This window comes from Macaca fascicularis, chromosome 4, assembly GCF_037993035.2.
Source record: "Macaca fascicularis isolate 582-1 chromosome 4, T2T-MFA8v1.1".
Taxonomy (NCBI): domain Eukaryota; kingdom Metazoa; phylum Chordata; class Mammalia; order Primates; family Cercopithecidae; genus Macaca; species Macaca fascicularis.
In genome coordinates, this window is record NC_088378.1 from 141,614,140 (window position 1) to 141,635,441 (window position 21,302).

Genomic DNA, 21,302 nt, shown 5'->3' on the forward strand with positions numbered 1-21,302 from the left:
TGCGAGTTTGGTGAGATGAAACACGCAGGGCTGGCGTGGAATTCTTTTGTCTCCTCTCGTAGAAACAACAGGGACCCTCTGAGACAGAAAAATACCCAGAGCTCCTCTTTGAGAGCTGGTACAAACTGTCTCTTTGGTATAGAGTAGTGGCGGCTCATAAAAACCCACTCGATTTTGGTTTTAAAAAAATCTGCAGAACTTCAGAGTGGGTAGTAATTAACACAAGAATGTGTAATTTCCGATACGAGTGGACCACCCAGAAGGTTTTGAATTCATCCACTCCTGTGGTCCCCAGTTCCCTGTTTTCTTAGGAAAATTTCCTCTTTTACATCCATCTGTACCTAACAGTTCATGCTTTGCTCTGACTCTCACTGTGTCTTACCATGTTTGTGTTCTTATGTTTCTCACTCTCAGCCTCTCTTCCCTTTCTCTCCTTCCTGTCTCTCACAGCTTCCTCTGTCCCCGGTGCTTTCTGCATCTTTTGTGCCAGGTGCTCTTTTCCTTTCTCTCCACTTCTGAGCCTTTGCAGAGCTCTCTCTGTGTTGGCTTCCTCACACCTGACGATTTCTTGGGCCTCTGTACCTCAGCTCTCCATGCCCGCCCCTCATCCTCAAATGGCTTTGTTCCTGTGATGCCCTGAATATTCCCAGAACAAATACTCACCACAATGAAGCCCAGTCCAACAGAGTGCAACAGTAACCGTGGTTGCAGTTAGGGATATGAGGATAATTCCTATGGGTGTCAGGAGCCTGGTGGGTTTCACTGCTGTGACTGAAGTAGTTCACAGAAGGTGAATGTCACCAAGTTTAGTGATTTCATCTTCTGTGGTCCAAGAGCCTGCAGTGACGGAGTGCTCGGTGGTCCCTGGGTCTGCAGTGACAGAGTCCTCGGTGGTCCCTGGATCTGCAGTGACGGAGTCCTCGGTGGTCCCTGGGTCTGCAGTGATGTGGTCCTCAGTGGTCCTTCCATCTGCAGTTACATCATTTTCTCTTATTCTTGAGTCTTTAGGGCTGGTCTCTGGGTGCTTAGTGGAAATGCTTTGACTTAGTCCTACTAAAAAGTAGTTCCATTGAATATGAATTGTTGATGGCCTATCCTCATCTGCTCTGCTCAGTATTTTCATAACTATCCTCACATCCAAATGACACATCTCCTCAGGTAATGTGGTGAGATTTATTCGAGTTAGGGATCATTTGGCATTTTTGGTTCAATTCCGGTAAAACATATTCCACAAAGAATCCTCCTGCACTACAATATGGATTATCTTTGCTGAGCCACGCCCTTCAAAGGCCTGCTCACCCAGCTTTGACTCTGTCTTTTCCAGGTCTGGTCTCTTTCCATGGGACACTAAACCTGACTCTTTCTCGAGCTCACTCCTCTCTGAGTTGGTGTTTCAGCAACTGGGGTATTCTGGCTCCATGTTCATAGGTGTCTCCTCTCATCCAGTTGTGCCTGGGGTTCTGGCAAACCAATGAGGCAGAAGTTGTGATTCATGTTAGAGATTACACTCCGGTCATGCTTGGTGTATGATTAAAAATGAGACAGCTGGCCGGGCGCTCCATCTCAAAAAAGAAAAAAAAAAAAAGAATGAGACAGCTTCTGGGTCAGATCTGGGGCTAACGTGGTAGGCTTGGAGGCAAGGAAGATTCAAGGTGGTATGGGGGGGGTTTAGGGGAGGAGTCATGAGGGGTGTGGGTGTGATCTAGTTGGACTGAGGGCAACACTGAGTCGGGTACAAGTACAAAGAAGAGATGAGTCCTCTTCATCTCCAGCCCTCACTGCCACAGGCAGTCTTCAGAACTTGGGAGTATTTATTCTTAGGAATACATGTAGCCTACATGGCATAAATTTTGAAATTTTGGGACTCTGCCCAAATCTAGTCATCTCTCCCTACTGCTGATGCTCCACATTTTTCTAATAGGGTTCAAGTCTTCCTTCCTTTCTTCCTTCCTTTGTTCCTTCCTTCCTTTCCCTCTCTTTCTTTTTTTCTCTTTTTTTTTTTTCTTGAGACGGAGTCTCCCTCTGTCTTCCAGGCTGGAGTGCAATAGTGTGATCTCCACTCACTGCAACCTCCACCTCCCGGGTTCAAGTGATTCTCCTGCCTCAGTTTCTCAAGTAGCTGGGATTACAGGCGCACGCCACCAGACCCCACTACGTTTTGTATTTTTAGTAGAAACTGGGTTTCATCATGCTGGCCAGGATGGCTTCAAACACCTGACCTCAGATGATCCACCCACCTCAGCCTCCCAAAGTGCTGAGATTACAGGCATGAGACACTGCACCTGTTACTTTTTTTTTTTCTTTTTTTTTTGTTCTCTCTTTTTTTTTTTTTTTTTTTTGAGACGGAGTATTGCTCTGTGGCCCAGGCTGGAGTGCAGAGGCGTGATCTCACTCGCTGCAAGCTCCGCCTCCTGGGTTCACGCCATTCTCCTGCCTCCGTCTCCTGAGTAGCTGGGACTACAGGTGCTCACAACCACACCCGGCTAATTTTTTGTATTTTTAGTAGAGACAGGGTTTCACCGTGTTAGCCAGGATGGTCTTGATCTCCTGACCTTGTGATCCACCCGCCTCTGCCTTCCAAAGCGCTGGGACACAGGCGTGAGCAACCGCGCCTGGCCTTTTTTTTTTTTTTTTTTTTTTTTTTGGATACAGGGTCTTGTTCTGGTTCAGGCTAGAGTTCAGTAGCGCAAACATGGCTCAATGCAGCCTTGACTTCCTGGCCTCAAGTGATCCTCCCACCTCAGCCTCCCGAGTAGACAAGACTATAGGCATGGACTACCATGCCTGGCTGATTTGTTTGGTTTTTGTAGAGATGGTGTCTCACCATGTTACCCAGGCTTGTCTCAAACTCCTGGACTCAAGGGATCCCACTCCTTCCCAGCCTCCCAAAGTGCTAAGTGCTGGCATTACAGGAGTGCCAAATCTTCTCAAGGAAAGTTGAAACAAAGAAACTGAAATAAAATGCACAAAATCAAAAGCAGAACATTTCCTTAAAAGGGGATCTGAGAAAGACGCTGGGGTCCCTGCTTCCCTGTGGCAGGTGATTGAAGGCAGATAGCAGGGTTCAGAGCTTCCCAACGTTCACTCACCTATTCCGTACCTTAGCTCAGGACTGGCCCTGTCTGAGTCCCAAGAGGTTCCTTCTCCAGGAACCCTGACTCCATCTCTCCAGGCCCTGGAAACTTTTGCATCCTTCTCACCAAAATTAACTCCCCCACCCCGTTCTGAACACCTCAGGAGAAGCTGGAGCAGCAGAAGGAGGGATGTAGCCGGGCATTTTCTTCTCATCTCAAGAGAATCCACACAGCGCTAGCCAGGACAACTTTTCCTCCCTCCCTCTCTCAACCTTCTTCCACCCTGCCCTTCTCCTTCCGCCCACGGTGGCTGTGGGTTTATATGTGCTTTGCCGAGGGAAGCCAGGGCTCCAGGTCTTACTTCTTGGAGGGAGGAGCAGCTTCTCGATGACCCCCTGTCACTCAAAGGAGTGGTCGGGCCGGGCAGAAGAGGCTGTCACGAGGGGGACAGGGGCTCTCAGCTTTGGACCGGAGCCCGAAGTCGAGCAGTCACAGGGGATCAAGCCTGTCAGTGTGAGTGCGCTGCTTTCTGATGTCAGCCTAGTTGAAAACAATCCTCCACCTGGTGTTTCAGTGCTCAGGGAAGGCCTCGGCCTTCCTTCCCACAGGTGGCCACAGTAAAGTCAGGATGACCAAGGAGGGCATAGGCCAGGCCTGCCTGGGGGACGATGCTTGGCAAGAGGAGAGCTGGGTGTCAGAAGGTAGAGGACATTTGGTAAGGACCAAGAGGAGGTCCCCCAACAGAAGGAGAGGAACACTCATAAGGGGGCTATAAACACCCAATCTCTCTCTCTCTTAAAGCCCCGCTCTTTGCTCAATCATCCACCCAAATCCTCTTCCTTGGCTTCTCTCCAGCCCACAGATCTCTCTCCTTGCTCCCCCTATTCGAGTGCCCTCACCCCAGGGAGCTTTCTCAATTACGGCATGTATTAGTCTGTTTTCACGCTGCTAATAAAGACATACCCAAGACTCGGAAGAAAAGAGGTTTAATTGGACTTAACAGTTCCACATGGCTGGGGAGGCCTCAGAATCATGGAGGGAGGCAAAAGGCACTTCTTACGTGGTGGCGGCAACAGAAAATAAGAAGCAAAAGCGGAAACCCCTGATAAACCTATCAGATCTCATGAGACTTATTCACTATCATGAAAATAGCAAGGGAAAGACTGGCCCCCACGATTCAATTACCTCCCCCTGGGTCCCTCCCACAACACAAGAGGAATTCTGGGAGATACAATTCAAGTTGAGATTTGGATGGGGACACAGACAAGCCATTTCACTGCACAAAATTAGTCCGTTTGTGGTGAGGTCAGGCCTGAATGAGAATACCCACATCTTTTCCTTCTTCTCTGACCCTCATCCCTGCCTCGCCCACCCACTCTTTAGAAGATTATTGTTGGTTCCCATCTTCATTCAGAGGTGTCTCTCACCATTTGTGGGGGCCTCTCTCTTTCCCAGTGTCCTTCTAACTAAAAGAGGAGTGTGAAATTGCAGGTGGGCCAGGAACTGTCCCCCTCTTACAAGGCCGCTGATTTCCTGAAAATCAATTTAATGAGTAGCTAATTTACCAAATTTAATTGATTATGTTAACTACTAGTATTATTTGAATGTATTAAATATTTTCTTCCTCTCTTCCTACCTTCCTTCCTTCCTTCCTTCCTCTCTCTCTCTCTCTCTTTGTTTTTGACAGAGTCTTGCTGTATTGCCCATGTTGGAGTGCAGTGGTGCTATCATGGGTCACTGCAGCCTTGATCTCCCAGGCTCAAGTGATGCTTCCACCTCAGCCTCCTGAGTAGCTGGGACTATACGTGTGCACCGCCATGCCCAGCTGATTGTTTTTTCATTTTTAGTAAAGACAGGGTCTCACTATGTTGCCCAGGCTGGTCTCAAACTCCTGAGCTAAAGAGATCCTCCCTCGTCAGCCTCCCAAAGTGCTGGGATTACAGGTGTGAGCCACTTCGCCCAGCAACATTTTCAAACATAATATTTAAACACATTCAAAAGTATTTGTATATATTTAGTATAACTCATGAATAGATTTCAAAAGAGTATAGTAAGGAAAATATGCGATTTTTTAAGTCAAGAGGTATAATTTGCATATGATAAAATTCACCCTTTTTCATGTACAAGTCAATAGAATTATTTTGGTTTGGTTTGGTTTTAGAATTTTTAAAACTTCATTTTGAGATAATTTTAGACTTACAGAGAATTACAGAAGTAGTTATAGAGTTCCCATATATTTTTCCCCTAGCTTTTCCTCAGGTCAATATCTCATATAGTACAATTATATTTATAGAAACTGAGAAATTATATATACAATTATAGAAGCTAAGAAGTTATTGTTGGTAAAATACTTTGTTGTTGTTGTTGTTGCTGCTGCTGCCCAGGCTGGAGTGCAATGGCATGACCTCAGCTCACAGCAACCTCCACCTCCCAGGTTTAAGTAATTCTACTACCTCAGCCTTCTGAGTAGCTGGGATTACAGGTGTGTAATCCTAATGGTGATAGATTAGATTCCTTCTACATTTATTAATTGAAATTCTTCTGTAAGAAAAAGTTGTGCCCTTTCTCCATTTTATTTATTCAACTATTTGTTTTTATCAGTATGGATTCATAAATGTTTATTTTGTTCTGTGAGTTATGATCCAATACTATCGCTATTTATTTTGTTGCTTAAACTTTGGCCACTGGGAGCTCTTTCAGATGGGCTCCAGTGCTGTTTTAATATCCTCCATCCTCTTTTTGTTTTGTTTCATTTTTGAGACAAGACTTCACTGTGCTTCCTAGGCTGAATTACGGTGGCACCATCATACAGCCTGAGACTCCTGGGTTCAAGGGATCCTCCTGCCTCAGCCTCCTACAAGTAGCTAGGACTACAGGCGTGCACCAGCCCACCCAGCTGATATCTCCATTGCTATTTTGTTTTGTTTTTTGAGACAGGGTCTCATTCTGTTGCCCATGCTATAGTTCAGTGGTACAATATTGGCTCACTGTAATCTCTGTATCCTGAACTCAACTAATCCTCCCATCACAGCCTTCCAAGTAGCTGGGACAACAGGTGTGTGCCACCACACCCAGCTAATTTTTTTTTTTTTTTTTTGTAGAGACAAAGTTTTGTCATATTGCTCAGGCTGGTCTTAAATTTCTGGGCTCAAGCAATCCACTTGCCTTGGCCTCCCAGAGTGCTAGGATTACAGGCTCAAGCCACTGTGCCCAGCCTTTCCATCCATGTGTGTGTGTGTGTGTGTGTGTTTGTGTGAGATGGAGTTTCGCTCTTGTTGCCTAGGCTGGAGCGCAATGGTGCAATCTCAGCTCACTGCAACCTCTGCTTCCCGGGTGCAAGCCTCAGCCTCCCAAGTAGCTGGGATTACAGGCACGCGCTACCATGCCCAACTAATTTTGTATTATTTTAGTAGAGATAGGTTTCTCCATGTCGGTCAGGCTGGTCTCCAACTCACAAACCTCAGGTGATCCCCCTGCCTGAGTCTCCCAAAGTGTTGGGATTACAGGTGTGAGCCACTGCGCCCGGCCCTCTCCATCCCTTTTAAAAACACTTTCTTGCGTTCTGGTATTACAAGATGCTTCATGCTCATTTTGCATTTCCTCCATCCGGGCCTTGGAATCAACTATTTCTCCACAGAGCTCTGGCTCTTCTTTGTATTAGAGAATAATATTTAGAAACCAAGATTTGGGTACTAGGTGTGCTCATTCATAATGGGTGTCACTGCTTCTTGCCCCCACGGAAGTTAGAGCTAGGAAATGTATGTATGTATACTAACTCATGCATAAACACATGTCTATATTTATTTCTGTAATTATCTGTCTACGTATATAGGTTGAATCCCTTATCTGAAATGCTTGAGACCATAAGTGTTTTGGATTTTCGATTTCTTGGATTTCAAAATATTTGTATATACACAATGAGATATCTTGGGGATGAGACCCAAGTCTAAACATGAAATTTATTTATGTTTTATGTATACCTTATACATGTAGCCTGAAGGTAGCTTTATGCAATGTTTTAAATAATTTTGTGCATGAAACAAAGTTCGTGTATGTTGACTTGTGGTGTCATGTTGGTGCTCAGAAAGGTTTGGACTTTGAAGCATTTTGGATTTCAGATGAGCGTTGCTCAACCTGTGTGTTAAACACAAGTGTGGGTGCATTTTGACACCTCCAGTTTTAATCCAGCAGTGTGGGGTTCATTCTAGTCTTTCCCTTTTCTTTATTTGTAACTCCTTTCTCTGACATGGCTATGAATACCTATAAAAATATTTTTTACTTATTTTTTCAACCTTAATAAACAAACAGTGGTTTCAGAACTGCTAATTCATACCCTTGCCAGAAACACATTTACCAACTACAGTACAGTACAGTTTTTCTGTATTATTATTATTCTTTTTGTCTTTAGCTTTATGGTCAAAACACAGTTTTTCTTTTTTAAATTTGAGACAGGGTCTTGCTCTCTTACCCTGTCTTGAGTGCAGTGGCACTGCAGCCTTGATCTCCTGGACTCAAGCTATCCTCCCATCTCAGCCTCCTGAGCAGCTAGGACTACAGGCACACCATCATGCCCAGTTAATTTTTAAATCTTTTGTAGAGGCGGGGGTCTTGCTGTGTTGCCCAGGCTGATCTCAAACTCCTGCATTCAAACAAGCCTCCTGCCTTGGCCTCCCAAAGTGCTAGGATTATAGGCATGAGCCACCATGCCTGACTCAAAACACAGTTTTTCAAAGTTACTTAGGCCAGCTCCTTCTTCTCCATCCCCTTCACTATGTTTACAAATGAGTCATTTGTAAGAGTCTGCATTCCATCTTTCCCTCCACATCCTGGTTGATTTGCTGAATTTCCATACCTTAAAAATCACTTTTTGTAGTGTACAGTTCTATGGATTTTGATAAATGATAGAGTCACATATTCGGCATACTGAATCCCTTCATCCTCCTCCATCTCCCGCAATGCTGTTCCTTTAGAACCAACCCTTTTCTCAACCCCCAAGCCCTGGCAACATGGATCTTGTTTCTTTCCCTATAATTTTGTCATTTTCAGAATGTCATATGAAGGGAATCATATAGTCTGTAGCCTTATAGTTTTGGATATAATTTATATATTATTCATAAGAATACTATTTGCAATTATTCATCAGAGTCAAGAAAAATTTTTTTCTTGCACGTATTTTTGAATAAAGTCTTTCATGTGAAAATTATTATAAATAAATACGTTTATCTTGAGTATTTTCTTAACTAGAAAACATGCTATAAATGAAGAAGACATTCCCCAGTCTCCCTCTGTCCCCCAGCCTGCAGCCTGCAGCAGGAGGGAATCACATTGAATATGATTTAAAGAAAATTTAAAAATTCAAAGAATTAGTCATTTGATGAATTAGTTTTAAGAAAATTGCCCAGATAGAGCTTGTTAGATAAAGACCTCCCTGAAACAGGACTTTTAACAAAAGTCACCATAAATTCTGAGTTGGGGATTTTTAAAAAAGTGCTAGGCAGAAATCTCTTGAAATCCATATTTCTTCTCCTTTTTTTTTTTTTTTAAACAGGGTCTCACTCTGTTACCTAAGCTGGAGTGCAGTGGCACAATCACAACTCACTGAAGCCTTGACCCCAGGGGTTCAAGTTATCCTCTCACCTCAGCTGGGACTACAGGTGTGCACCACCACACCTGGCTAATCTTTTTAACTTTTTGTAGAGACAGGACCTCACTCTGTTGCCCAGGCTGGTCTCAAACTCCTGGGCTCCAGCAATTTTCCCACCTTGGCCTCCCAAAGTGTTAGGATTACAGGCATGGGCTACCGTGCCCAGCCTCCACTTCTTTTCTTCATTTCCATTTCCATGTTTTGTGGTCTTAGATTTGTCTATTTGCTTCTTTCTTTGCTGGGACATTACAACACCCTTGTTGGTTTCCAGCCTCTATTTTCTACTCACTCAGCTGATTGAAGTGTTCTTATTTGGGAAAAAATTGTGTCCCACTACACCTTAAAGTGATCTGTTGGCTTTGTGCTGTTAAAGGATGAAATCTGGCCTCCTTGGGGCGGCGTTCAAAGGCACGCATTAGCCCTCAGCCCCAGCTCCCTCTGCTGTGCTCTCCAGCCCCATGGGTCTTCTGACCTTCGCTGGCCGTGCCACGCCTGGTCTTGTACAAGCTGTTCGTTTGCCTGGCGTTTCCTCTTCTGCTCCTCGTAAATGCCTGCTAACTCCTCAAAATCCAAATGTCACCTTCTATGTGAGTCAGCCTCTCCTCCCCTCATCAAGTTAGGTGTTTCCTCCTGTGGTGCTTCCATTTGTACTACTTGACGCGTTGGCCTGTAATTTATGTGTCTCCCTCACCCGACTGTGACCTACAGGGTCATCCTTGTTGCCCCAGCTCCTTGAGACCTCATGCCAAGCAGGTGTCCAGTAAATATGGTGAATAAATGAATGAAAAAATGAGTGCAAAAATGGTAATTATTTTACGAAAAAGGTCTGGGGGCTCTTAAAGCTGAAGAGGAGACAATGGATACACGATAAAAACCTTCAAGATATTATTTTAAAACCCTAATGTAAAAATAAAAATTAAAAAACCCTAATGTATATTTTTTATTCCCATTGAGGTAAAATTTACAAAAAGTGAAATGCACAGATCTTAAGAATTCAGTTAGTGGAGTTTCCTCGTTTTGTTTTGTTTTTTTGAGACAGGGTCTCACTCTGTTGCCCAGGTTGGAGTGCGGTGGCACCATCACGGCTCACTACAGCCTCAACCTCCTGGGCTCAAACTATCCTCCCGCCTCAGCCTCCCAAGTAGCTAGAACTACAGGTGCACACTACTACACCCCACTAATATGTGTATTTTTTGTAGAGATGAGGTCTTGCCAATTTGACCAGGCTGGCCTCAAACTCTTGGGCTGAAGCAATCCTTTCACCTCAGCCTCCCAAAGTGCTGGAATTACAAGCGTCAGCCACCACACCCAGCTGTTAGCTGAGTTTTGACAAATGTATTTACCTGTGTAACCAAGAGACCAGTTGTTACAGAAAACATTCCTATCACCCAGAAAGTGCCCCTTCTTAAAAGTCCTCACCCTCATAGGAGATTTGATCTCCGCCACCACAGATTAGTTTTGCCTATTCTTGAATTTCATGCAAATAAATTGTACAGAAAATACTCTCTTGCATCTGTTAAAAACAGATTTTGTTGTTGTTGTTGTGTTTTTTGTTTGTTTTGTTTTGGAGACGGAGTCTTTCTCTGTCGCCCAGGCTGGAGTGCAGTAGCGCAGTCTCTGCTCACTGCAATCTCCGCTTCCCAGGTTCAAGCAATTATCCCACCTCAGCCTCCCGAGTAGCTGAAACTACAGGCATGTGCCACCACACCTGGCTAATTTTTGTATTTTTAATAGAGATGGGGTTTTGCCATGTTGGCAGGGCTTATCTTGAACTCCTGACCTCAGGTGATCCACCCACCTCAGCCTCCCAAAATGCTAAGATTACAGGCATCATGAGCCACCGCACCCAGCCCAAAAACAGTTTTGTTCATCATATTGTAAAATGTTCTTAGAGAAACAGTTTGGTCCTGTTAAGGCTCTCCCAAAGACCCAGGAGAATCCCAGAAGCTGAAGAGACTTAGCACAGGGTGAAGCTGATAAAGCAGAGGCGAGTGATTCACAAGGAGGAAGAATCAGTGGGGTGTGTGTGTGAGCAAGTTGCACCAGAAGCCTGGGCGGGACCAGGCCTAAGCATGGTGCTGACACTCGCATGTGTGCCATCTGAGGCCTGGTTTTGTGGGGGCTGCTGAGGATCTAGACTGTAGCAGGGCAAGCCAGTCCTGCCCTTGCAGAAACTGGGAGTACATTCTCCCTGCCCAGGACAGCTGCTGGGCTGGGAGCCCACAGGAGAGAAATGAAGGGGTGGCCTGCCCCTCCACACCTGTGGGCATTTCTCGTTAGGTGGAACGAGAGACTTGAGAAAAGAAATGAGACACAGAGACAAAGTATAGAGAAAGAAAAAGTGGGCCTGGGGACCGGCGCTCGGCATACAGAGGACCCACGCCACACCGGTCTCTGAGTTCCCTCAGGATTTATTTTTTTATTTTATTTTTTTTTTTTTGAGACGGAGTCTCACTCTGTAGCCCAGGCTGGAGTGCAGTGGCCGGACCTCAGCTCACTGCAAGCTCCGCCTCCCGGGTTCACGCCATTCTCCGGCCTCAGCCTCCCGAGTAGCTGGGACTACAGGTGCCCGCCACCTCGCCCGGCTAGTTTTTTGTATTTCTTAGTAGAGACGGGGTTTCACCGTGTTAGCCAGGATGGTCTCGATCTCCTGACCTCGTGATCCACCCGTCTGGGCCTCCCAAAGTGCTGGGATTACAGGCTTGAGCCACTGCGCCCGGCCCCTCAGGATTTATTGATCATTATCTTTACCATCTTAGAAAAAGGGAAGTGGCAGGATAATAGGATCATGGTAGGGAGAAGGTCAGCAGTAAGACATATGAATAAAGATCTCTGTGGCATAAGTTTAAGGAAAAGTGCTGTGCCTTGATATGCATATGCAAACATCTCCATAAACATTTTTAGTGCATAAAGAGCAGCATTGCGCTAGCAAGTCCCGCCTTTCGCCCTAAGGCGGTTTTCTCCTTTCTCAGTAAACAGAACATACAATTGGGTTTTACACCGAGATGTTCCATTGCCCAGGGACGGGCAGGAGACAGATGCTTTTCTCTATCTCAACTGACAAGAGGCCTTCTTTCCTCTTGTACTGGTCCTCCTCAGCACAGACCCTTCACGGGTGTCAGGCTGGGGGACGATCAGGTCTTTCCCTTCCCACGAGGCCATATTTCAGACCATCACATGGGGAGAAACCTTGGACAACACCTAGCTTTCCTAGGCAGAGGTCCCTGTGACCTTTGGCAGTGTACTTGTCCCTGGGTACTTGAGATTAAGGGAATGGTGATGACTTTTAACCAGCAAGCTGCCTTCAGGCACTTGTTTAACAAAGCACACCCTGCACAGCCCAAAATCCTTTAAACCTTGAGTCACCACAGCACAAGTCCTCTTGCAAGGACAAGGTTGGGGGTAGGGTCACAGATTAACAGCATCTCAAACACAGAACAAAATGGAGTCTCTTATGTCTACTTCTTTCTATATAGACACAGTAACAGGCTGATCTTTCTTCTTTTCCCCACAAGAAAGGTGGCAACTCACACCTAAAGCCCAGAGCAGACATGAGTGGCCAGGAAAAGTGGTCATGTCTAGGGTGGCCCCAAAAGCAAGCTCTTTCCTACCTCACAACATGAAAACAGGATCACTTTCCTCCAGTTCATGTTCTAGGCTCACACACAGGCTGTTTTCCCGCCATGCAACACGCATCTGTAAAGACCAGCACCTGCCTTCCCCCATGTCTCCTGACTCCATTCTTCCATCAGCCCAGAGGCCTCAGGGAGTAGGGAAGGAGTGGGGAAGAAAATGGGACAGATGTGAGGTCTCTGGATTTCATGCTAGGGATTTGACAACTGGGAGTATAAATGAAAGAGTGTCTTCATGAAAAAGGAAACCTGTCGTCACAGCAATATACAAGCACACACCCACAGTCTGGCTGTCACATAGAGCAGGTGCACTCATTTAAACATTCAGCCCCAGCGATAGCCTCCTGTTTCAGGTCTGGGAGAACTTAGCAGAAGGGAGGAGTGTCAGGGGCTGGAGCAGAGCTGGGAGGAGCAGCCCTGGGGGCAAGCGAGGAAAACGGAGAACCCTGGTCCCCCCCACCCTGAGGATGGTGAAGTGCCTGCCTTTAGGGACACTGTGTCTCCTCATCAGCTCCATGCCTGAGGGAGAACACTGGTCTCTAAAATCCATTTCAGTCTCACTTGACCCATCTTGGACTCCATGGTATCCTTGAGGGCATGGACCAAGGTTTGGGATGTGAAGATCTTCGGTGAAGAGGTTTCTTAGGCACAGAGAGTTTCTCTAGAAAACAAAAGGATGGATCGTTCAGAGTTACGCCCCTTGTCCAGTGCTCTCCCATCCCATGTATTCCCCACTCCCCACCCGGCCTCCCCGGCCTCTGTACTTCCTTTGGCCCCTTCTCTCCTCATCAGTTTCCTATGAACGTGTACCAGCTTTTCTAGCCCTCTCTCTTGCTGGTTCTCACCTGGTGTCTGTCTTGCTTTGTGCCTCTCCTGATTTCTCATTCCCTATTAGCCACACAATGACCCTACTCTCTCTACCCTGCTTCCCTCCTCAGTTCCCTGCACTCCCTCCCTCAGAAAAAGGATTTCCTACACATCAGGCACTCACGAAATAAAACAGACCTGTGAAGAGAATCACAGCCATTGCAACCAAGGCCAGAGTGACTAGGACGACTTCCCACAGCCTCAGCTGTCCATTAGACCTTCCCTCATTCCCTGGAGGGGCTGCACTTGTGCTGGTGACACTGGAGGTTGCGGTTGTTGTGTTAGTTCCACTGAAAGGTATAGTGGACCCAAGGCAGGGGGGTTGTAGTGATTTCACTGGGAGGTGTGGTTGGTCCAGGAGGGGTAGTCACAGTAATTCCACTGGCAGGTGTGGTTGGTCCGGGGGCATGGTCATGGTGATTCTGCTGGATAATGTGGTTGATCCTGGAGGGGTGGTCACGGTGATTCCACTGGAAGGTGGGGTTGATCTAGCGGGGATGGCCGTGGTGATTTCACTGGAAGTTACAGCTGGTTAAGAAAGGGTGGCTGGTTGGCTCCATCGGAAATTTGGTTTTGTTCGCCGCTGCGGCTACTATGAGTAATACTGATGCTAATAATAATGGCTGTCATTTAAGAATGCTCACTATATTCCAGGCACTGTGCTAAGTGCCACATATAAATTAGTGCTCAAATCCTTACAATACATCCTTCAGATAGAAACTAATATTACCCCCATTTTATAGATAGGTAAACTGAGGTTTAGAGAAGTTAAGCAGCTAGTTCCAGGTCAGACAGTTAGTAGGTAGTGGAACAAGGATTTAAATCAAGGCAGTCTGACCCCAGAGCCAGCCCCTAAAGCCCTTAATCCATGCACTATTCCACATCCCAGGTATGGGGGAGTTACAAGACCAAGGTTTACAAGGGATGCTGTTATTCCTTCAACTATTCGTGATACTCTCTGACTAAAGAATGTAAGAGAAAAGTTGAAGGCCCATCATCCTCCTCTCCCAACAGTATTGTGCCCTTCCTCTAGGGGGCAGATAATCAAGGGGAATCGGTTTGGGAGGGGACCATGATGTGCATTTTTACTACATCGGGTAATTCTTCTGAACACAAAAGCTTGGGGCCGGGTGCAATGGCTCACACCTGTAATCCTAGCATTTTGGGAGGTCAAGGCAGGAGGATCACTTGAGGCCAGGAGTTCGAGACCAGCCTGGCCAACATGGTGAAACCCCATCTCTACTACAAATACAAAAAAATTAGCCAAGCATGGTAGTGCACGCCTGTAATCCCAGCTACTCAGGAGGTTGAGGCATGAGAATCGCTTGAGCCGGGGAGGTGGAGGTTGCAATGAGCTGAGAGCATGCCACTGCACTCCAGCCTGGACGATGGAGCAAAACTCTGTCTAAAAAGAAAAAGTTTGGGAGCCACTAGTTTAAGGGACCCCAGATGGCCTTGACACGTGGACTAGTAAAGAACCAATCACGTGTAGCTTGAAGATATAAGATCTTCTGGGATTTGGGGAAGGGGCTCAGCTTCCTTGTTGGATCAGTTAGAGTTAAGCTGAGACTGGGCTTCTTTCCCTGTCATGCCTATTTTCTACCCTGTCTGATTTTCCATCCCATTAACAACCAAGCGCTTGGCCTCCCAGATCCCTATAGACCCTCTCCTCATCAATGGTCTTGTTCTCTCCCTGGATGTAGGTGCTGCCCTTTACCCTCCACATGTGTTCTTGCCTTGGGGTTGTCTGGACTAACATAAGAATTTAGATTTGAGGGAAGAATTCCAAAACCGTGTGTCGATGCCTTAGGTTAGGGTCAGAGCCAAGAGAGAAACAAGTGAGAAGTTGAGATGAAAAGCTGGCCTGTGGAGAGGGAATAGACTGGTTTTGTGTTGTTCAGGGGCATAAAACACAGGAGTCAAAGTCATGCTGGGGCAGATTCTAGAGAGAAGTAAATCTGTGTGAGTGTGGAACAGCAATGTCTCATGAAGTGCTTAATTAGAGGCTAGATGACTGCTGTCAGAGACGCTGGAAATAGATTCCTGCCTACTATGGTGGTCAGACACTAATTCAAGTTCCCTTCCAATGCTAATGCGTTGATATATTATAGAGGAAATAGGTCCATCTTCTGGGCAGAAGGGAATGATATATTATAGAGGAAATAGGTCCATCTTTTGGGCAGAAGAGTTGCCACTGAGAACAGAACGGAGGACAGATGCTGGGTTGCATTGGAGAGAAAAAAGCAAAATAATCATCCCTCCTCCCTTGATGAGAATGGGAGCAACGAGGGCAGAGCGTGCATCCCAGAAGTTGTCAACACTTTTCCCAAACTCTACTCAAACTCCAAGATTATTCTCTTTTAAAGAAAATCACTCACCATTTCCTAAAAGTAGAAGGAAGTGAAACAGCGAGCATGCAAGGGAAAATGATTTTCTCTTCCTTTTGAGATAGTTGGCCTGTGTGAGGCTGGAAGGGAGGGCTCCTCCCTTAGTCCCGATGGGATTAAGCCTTAGAAGGGAAAGGCAGGAAATGAGAATCTTGAGGGTGGAGTCTCAAGGTGGAGATCTGAGGGCTGGACTACTAGGAATTCGGATCTCCAAAGAATAGGTCCTCAACCTGAAGAGAAGCACCGATAAGGGGTCCTGGGCTGCAGGGGAGGCTGGATGTCTGGTCTTTGAGGTTCCCTCACAGAATGCCACCTCTTCTTTTTCTCTTTCAAAGAAGGGCTGTAAGCCGGGTACAGTGGCTCATACCTGTAATCCCAGAACTTTGGGAGGCCAAGATAGGCAGATCACGAGGTCAAGAGTTCGAGACCAGCCTGGCCAACATAGTGAAACCCCGTCACTACTAAAAATACAAAAATTAGCTGAGTGTGGTGGCACTTGCCTGTAGTCCCAATTGCTTGGGAGGCTGAGGCGGGAGAATCACTTGAACCCGGGAGGCAGAGGTTGCAGTGAGCTGAGACCACGCCATTGCACTCCAGCCTGGGCAACAGAGTGAGACTCCATCTAAAAAAAAAAAAAAGAAGAAGAAGAAGAAGGCCTTTAAAGCATCATCTGGGTGGGCAAGTTCTGGACATGTAGCCTGTTGTTCTTCCAGCTGTGAGCAGTGGCAGAATCCCCAAGCTTTGAGAGGAGGGTATAGCAGCCAGAAGGTAGGTGAGGATGGAGGATGACTTAGTCCCATTAGGAAGGGCCTGGGGAGGGGGAAGTGGAATAGTTCAAGGGGATCAAGGCTGTCAAAGTGGAGGGGATCCACCCTCTGAGGCAGGGATGGGGCAGAAAACCTGCTCTAGCTGAAGGCCTCCTTTCCTGGAGAAGAAGTCCTGAGAACCCAGGATAGCTGGGCACAAGCAGGCGTGTGAGAAGGAAGCCCCTGCAAACAGAGCTTAGCAGGTAGGACACCGGAAGTGAGATCCCTGTGAATGGGCACTGGAGACTGGACCTCTGGGCATTGCTGAGTGAGTAGTAAGCCTGCAAAGCGTACCTTGAATGAGGTGGGGAAGAGAGACCTGGGGGAGGGAAATAGACTCTGGGGTCTCTGCAGCATGGCAGCTCGGGGTGGGAGAGTTGCGAGGGCAGTGGGAGCTGTTGAGGAGATGGAACCACAGATCAGTGCCTACCTGTGAGCTAGAGCTCATTGCTGAATTTTCAGGATTTTTGGCAACACAGCCATCATTAAAAATTAACTTGTATTAACAGTGAACTAAATTATATTTAAAACAAAGGTAAACATGCTCCAAACTCATTACTTTCTAATTGCTTTACTACATTTTATTATTATCTCTGCGCACGAAGTTACATACACCTATCACATCTGCCTGGTATGGTGGGAATGGTATGGAATGGTGTGCCGCCCATCGCTTGCCATTCCATACACAGTGATTCACGCTGGTCACATGCAGTCAGCCCTGATGGGTGCATTTGCACCACAAGAAGTGGGTTGTGAAACATTTACCAGCACACACGCTGCAGGGGACCTAAGGAGAGCGATGGCACTGAAGAGGAATGCGCCTGCCTCTAACCCTCCTTGATAGAGGCGCTCCCCTTTTGTTTCTGAAGAATTTATAGAAGCTTTTCCAACTGGGAGCTTCAGCTAGGTCTTCTCATCAGTGTTGTGTGCCAGACAAGCTGGATGATCAAGGAAGTGCCTACCCTTTGGACATTGTCAGTTTGCCTGGAGACTGAGAGCTTACAGTCCAAGCTTGCTTCAACTCTGGATGAGGCCAACAGAGAGAGCCCAAAGACAACTGAAGGAGCAGCAGAAAACAAAGATGGGAATGGGGTAATTGGCTTCCAGTTTCTTCATTCGCAGGTCATGAAAAAAACCTGGGGCTAGACTCCATGAGATTTTTTTGTTTTCTGTTTTGTTTTGTTTTTTTTTTTTGAGACGGATTCTCGGAATCTCACTCTGTCGCCCAGGCTGGAGTGCAGTGACACAATCTCGGCTCACTGCAAGCTCCACTTCCCAGGTTCACGCCGTTCTCCTGCCTCAGCCCCCGAGTAGCGGGGACTACAGGTGCCCACCACCACGCCTGGCTAATGTTTTGCATTTTCAGTAGAGACGGGGTTTCACTGTGTTAGCCAGGATGGTGTTGATCTTCTGACCTCGTGATCCGTCCGCCTCAACCTCCCAAAGTGCTGGGATTACAGGCGTGAGCCACCGTGCCTGGCCTGTTTTCTGTTTTTTTTTGAGACGGGGTCTTGCTCTGTTGCACAGACTGGAGTGCAGTGGCACAATCTTGACTCACTGCAACCTCCCAGGCTTAAGCGATCCTCCTACCTCAGCCTCCTAAGTAGCTGGGACATAGGCATGTGTCACCACGCCTGGCTAATTTTTGTATTTTTTTGTAGAGCTGGGTTTTCACTATGTTGTTCATGCCTGTCTTGAACTCCTGGGCTCAAGTAATCCTCCTGCCTCAGCCTCCCAAAGTGCTGGGATTACAGGTGTGAGCCACCGCACCTGGCCAGCAGGGGACTTCTTAAGCATCAAATCATTTCCCTCCAGCTTTTGGCTAAGTTTGAAACTGGAAAAGTTGCAGAGGAAAAACGTCAAATTACCTAGAGGGGAAAATATATTGGAGTATGTTCTAACAATATGATCCTAATTACTTATATCTACAAAAATGTTTAAATGGCCCTGATACAACATCTTTGGGAAGGGACAGCAGCACTTGGAGGGGCTAAAAAGGGATTTGCCCTACCTCCTCCAATCTCCATCTGCCCCCTTCAAAGCCACCTGAATATATATAAAACCTAATTTGAAACAATATGGTTGCTATACAAATACAGCTTTTACAAAAGACCCCTAAAAAGTATTTCCTTCCCTCCTTTGTAAGATATCCACAAATGAACAATCTAATGCTAGCTAATAATGGTTAGCTTTTATTGAATATTCCATGTGCTATACATTATTCAAAGTGTTTTACAGATATTAGTTTATTTAGTATTTATATTACTCTATGCCTAGGTACCACAATCCCCGTTTTACAAATTTGGAAACTGAGGCATAAAGATGCCTCAGTTCATCTTGCCAGGACTTGTAAAGCTAACAAGTGGCAGAATCAGGATTCATACCCAGGCAGTCTGACTCCTGTGCCATGTTTTTTTTTTTTTGAGACAGAGTCTTGCTCCGTCACCCAGGCTGGAGTGCAGTGGCACGATCTCGGCTCACTGCAACCTCTGCCGCCCAGGTTCAAGCTATTCTCCTGCCTTAGCCTCTCAAGTAGCTGTGATTACAGATGCACGCTGCCACAGTCAGCTAATTTTTGCATTTTTAGTAGAGATGGGGTTTCACTTTGTTGGTCAAGCTGGTCTCAAACTCCTGACCTCAGGTGATCCACCCACCTTGGCCTCCCAAAGTGCTGGGATTACAGGCGTGAGCCACCATGCCCCATCCGCCATGTTCTTAATCACTATAAAAAGAAGGCATCAATGACAAACATTGGTCCCAGGTGCCCCCTTGAAACTATTGCATGTTCCTAAACCCCTCCCCCAGAGAAATTCTGGAGCTTCCACAGAAGCAGCAAAGGTTCAGCCAGGTTAAGTTTAAAATAAAACAGATGCAATATTTATCAGAAGGGACATTCCATTAGAATGAGTAAGTTAGAAGCAGGTTCTCCAGGCAAAGCTGACTGGAAAGAGATCGTATTTTGATACCTGTTTGGAGGGTCAGTTCTGACAAATGTGAAGGGACAGGATGCAGCAGCTAAGAACTTAGAACTTCTGTCTTGTTTACAAAATGAGAGATTAATTTACCTCAGTATTAGAAATGTTAGGATGCAAACAGTTGCATGCATACAAACAGAAAAATCACAGAGACACAGAGTAATTTTGGAATTGTATTAGTCTAACCTAGGGGAAAAAAAAAAAAAAAGAAAGGAGGAGTCCTATTTAGGAACTGCCTGAACTCCAGATTCTCTCTGCCCTGTCCTTTAATTTTAGCATGTCCTAATTCAGATCGCTTTCAGACGTCTAGACAAGTCGTCTGCTTTCTCTTTCTAGTTTTCATCTCCGATCTCCAGTTCCACTGCAGCTCTCCCCACTGCCAAACTTATTGGCACTTAGCACATTTAACGTCTTTCCATGCACTCCCCTGGATGGCGGGACCTCGATCCTGGGAACTACCTTTTCCAGGCTCCCTTGCCAGGAGGCTCCAGGCATATTTTACCTTCCTCCAGTGAGATGAACTCTCATGAGACTCAGTTCTGTGGCAGCAGTGGCTGCATGTGTGCACGGCTTCCTGGGGGAGGATTTTGTGGTGGTCTCCGCATTTCCCTGCCTCTGGCACATTGTGGGACTGTGGAGGAGTGGAGGAGCCTCAGCAGTTGCCTGCACGTCCCTGCCTCCAGTGACAGCAGATCTCTCCTCTAGGTGGCAGTGAACCTGAACCTGAAAGCTATTGGCTGTCATCCTGACTTTCACTCCTCCAGCTTTTCGAGTGGTTTTATAAGCACCTACTTCTTGTACTAAATCCTTTTATGCCTGAAATATCCAAAGTGGTTTCTGTTTTCGTAAGTGAACTCTGACTGTTACAGTATTTGGTATAACAAGAGGTTTCAGAAAATTGACCTTCAAAGGTGGGAATCTGGGATTGGTTCCCTGACCCATTAGGCTTGAGGGCAGGGGTGACCTCACACTAGTATAAAATGAAGTCTTGGTATTCTACAGCAAAAGATAGAAAAAGTGACTGAAGTTATCACCTGTGGTGGTGCCTGGAATAAAGCGATTGTTGAAGAGGAGGGCCGGGAGCCCAGGTGGTCGCTGTGACAGATCGTGAAGCTGGGAGTGTTGACTACCGGGACTGTGGGTGGCTGTACTGGGAGATTACAGGGAAAAAATGACCCCTGTGCTGCATCCTCAGTCAAGGCATTGCCAGGGAACACAGAGCTTTCTCTGAATATTCTAAAAGGCATGCTTATCTCTCAAAGTCGTAGAGACTACGTATGAAAAAACTAGACCCGCAGTTTGATTCTACAGATTAGAGAATTATAATCAATTTGCATTTATATCTTTGGCAGTCTTATGTGTGACATTTGGAATATTTGTTAAACGGAAGCCCAGAATTGGGGTGGAGACACCTGGGTAGATTTTGATGAGTCTGAAAAACTTTGAACCTCCAAATCACATGGAGCTTTCCTTGCTGGCAGAAGTAGCCCCTCCTCCCCTCTGTGAGGAAGTCACTTTCTCTGGCCTGAAGACCCTGTGGTGACGCCCTCACAGCACTCCCTTGGCAAGGGGATGCAGATTTTCCTCAGTCCCTGTATTAGTTTCCTATTGCTGCATGACAAATTACCACAAATTCCGGCTGAAGACAGCACAAGTATATTCTCTTGCAGTTCTGGAGATCGGAAGTTTAAAATAGGTTTTACTGGGCTAAAGTCAAGGTGTCAGCTGGGCTGTGATCCTTCTGGAGGCTCTGGAGGAGAATCTGTTTACTCACCTTTTCCACTGCTAGAGGCTTCCAGCACTCCTTGGCTTGTGGCCCCTTCCTCTATCTTTGAAGCTTGCCTTGCAGCATCTTCAGATCTCTGACTCTGACTCCCATCTCCCTCTTTTTTTTTTTTTTTTTTTTTTTTTGAGACA

The 21,302-nt window shown here is 46.3% G+C and overlaps 1 protein-coding gene and 1 long non-coding RNA gene across 2 annotated transcripts; both read right to left on the bottom strand.

The window, feature by feature from the left end:
• Window positions 1-745: 745 nt before the first annotated feature.
• Window positions 746-3,288, bottom strand: LOC123572851 (protein PBMUCL2-like). Its single transcript, XM_045390427.2, has 2 exons — window positions 3,090-3,288; window positions 746-1,053 (listed from the first exon to the last, which is right to left on the bottom strand). Exons 1-2 carry the CDS (start codon window positions 3,286-3,288, stop codon window positions 782-784), a joined length of 471 nt encoding a protein of 156 aa, XP_045246362.2. The 3' UTR covers window positions 746-781.
• A 7,823-nt stretch (window positions 3,289-11,111) lies between these two features.
• LOC141410228 (uncharacterized) lies at window positions 11,112-13,739 on the bottom strand. The gene is made up of 2 exons (XR_012434482.1): window positions 13,356-13,739; window positions 11,112-13,011 (listed from the first exon to the last, which is right to left on the bottom strand). It is a non-coding gene; the product is annotated as an uncharacterized lncRNA (long non-coding RNA).
• Window positions 13,740-21,302: the final 7,563 nt, after the last annotated feature.

Bases quoted from the DNA above. Each gene is read 5' to 3' on its own strand.
- LOC123572851 (XM_045390427.2), bottom strand. From the start codon at position 3,288: ATGAGAAGAAAATGCCCGGCTACATCCCTCCTTCTGCTGCTCCAGCTT. The intron at 1,054-3,089 runs GTGAGTGAACGT...ACTACTTTTTAG, and splicing joins TGAGCTAAGGTACGGAATAG to TAGGACTAAGTCAAAGCATT.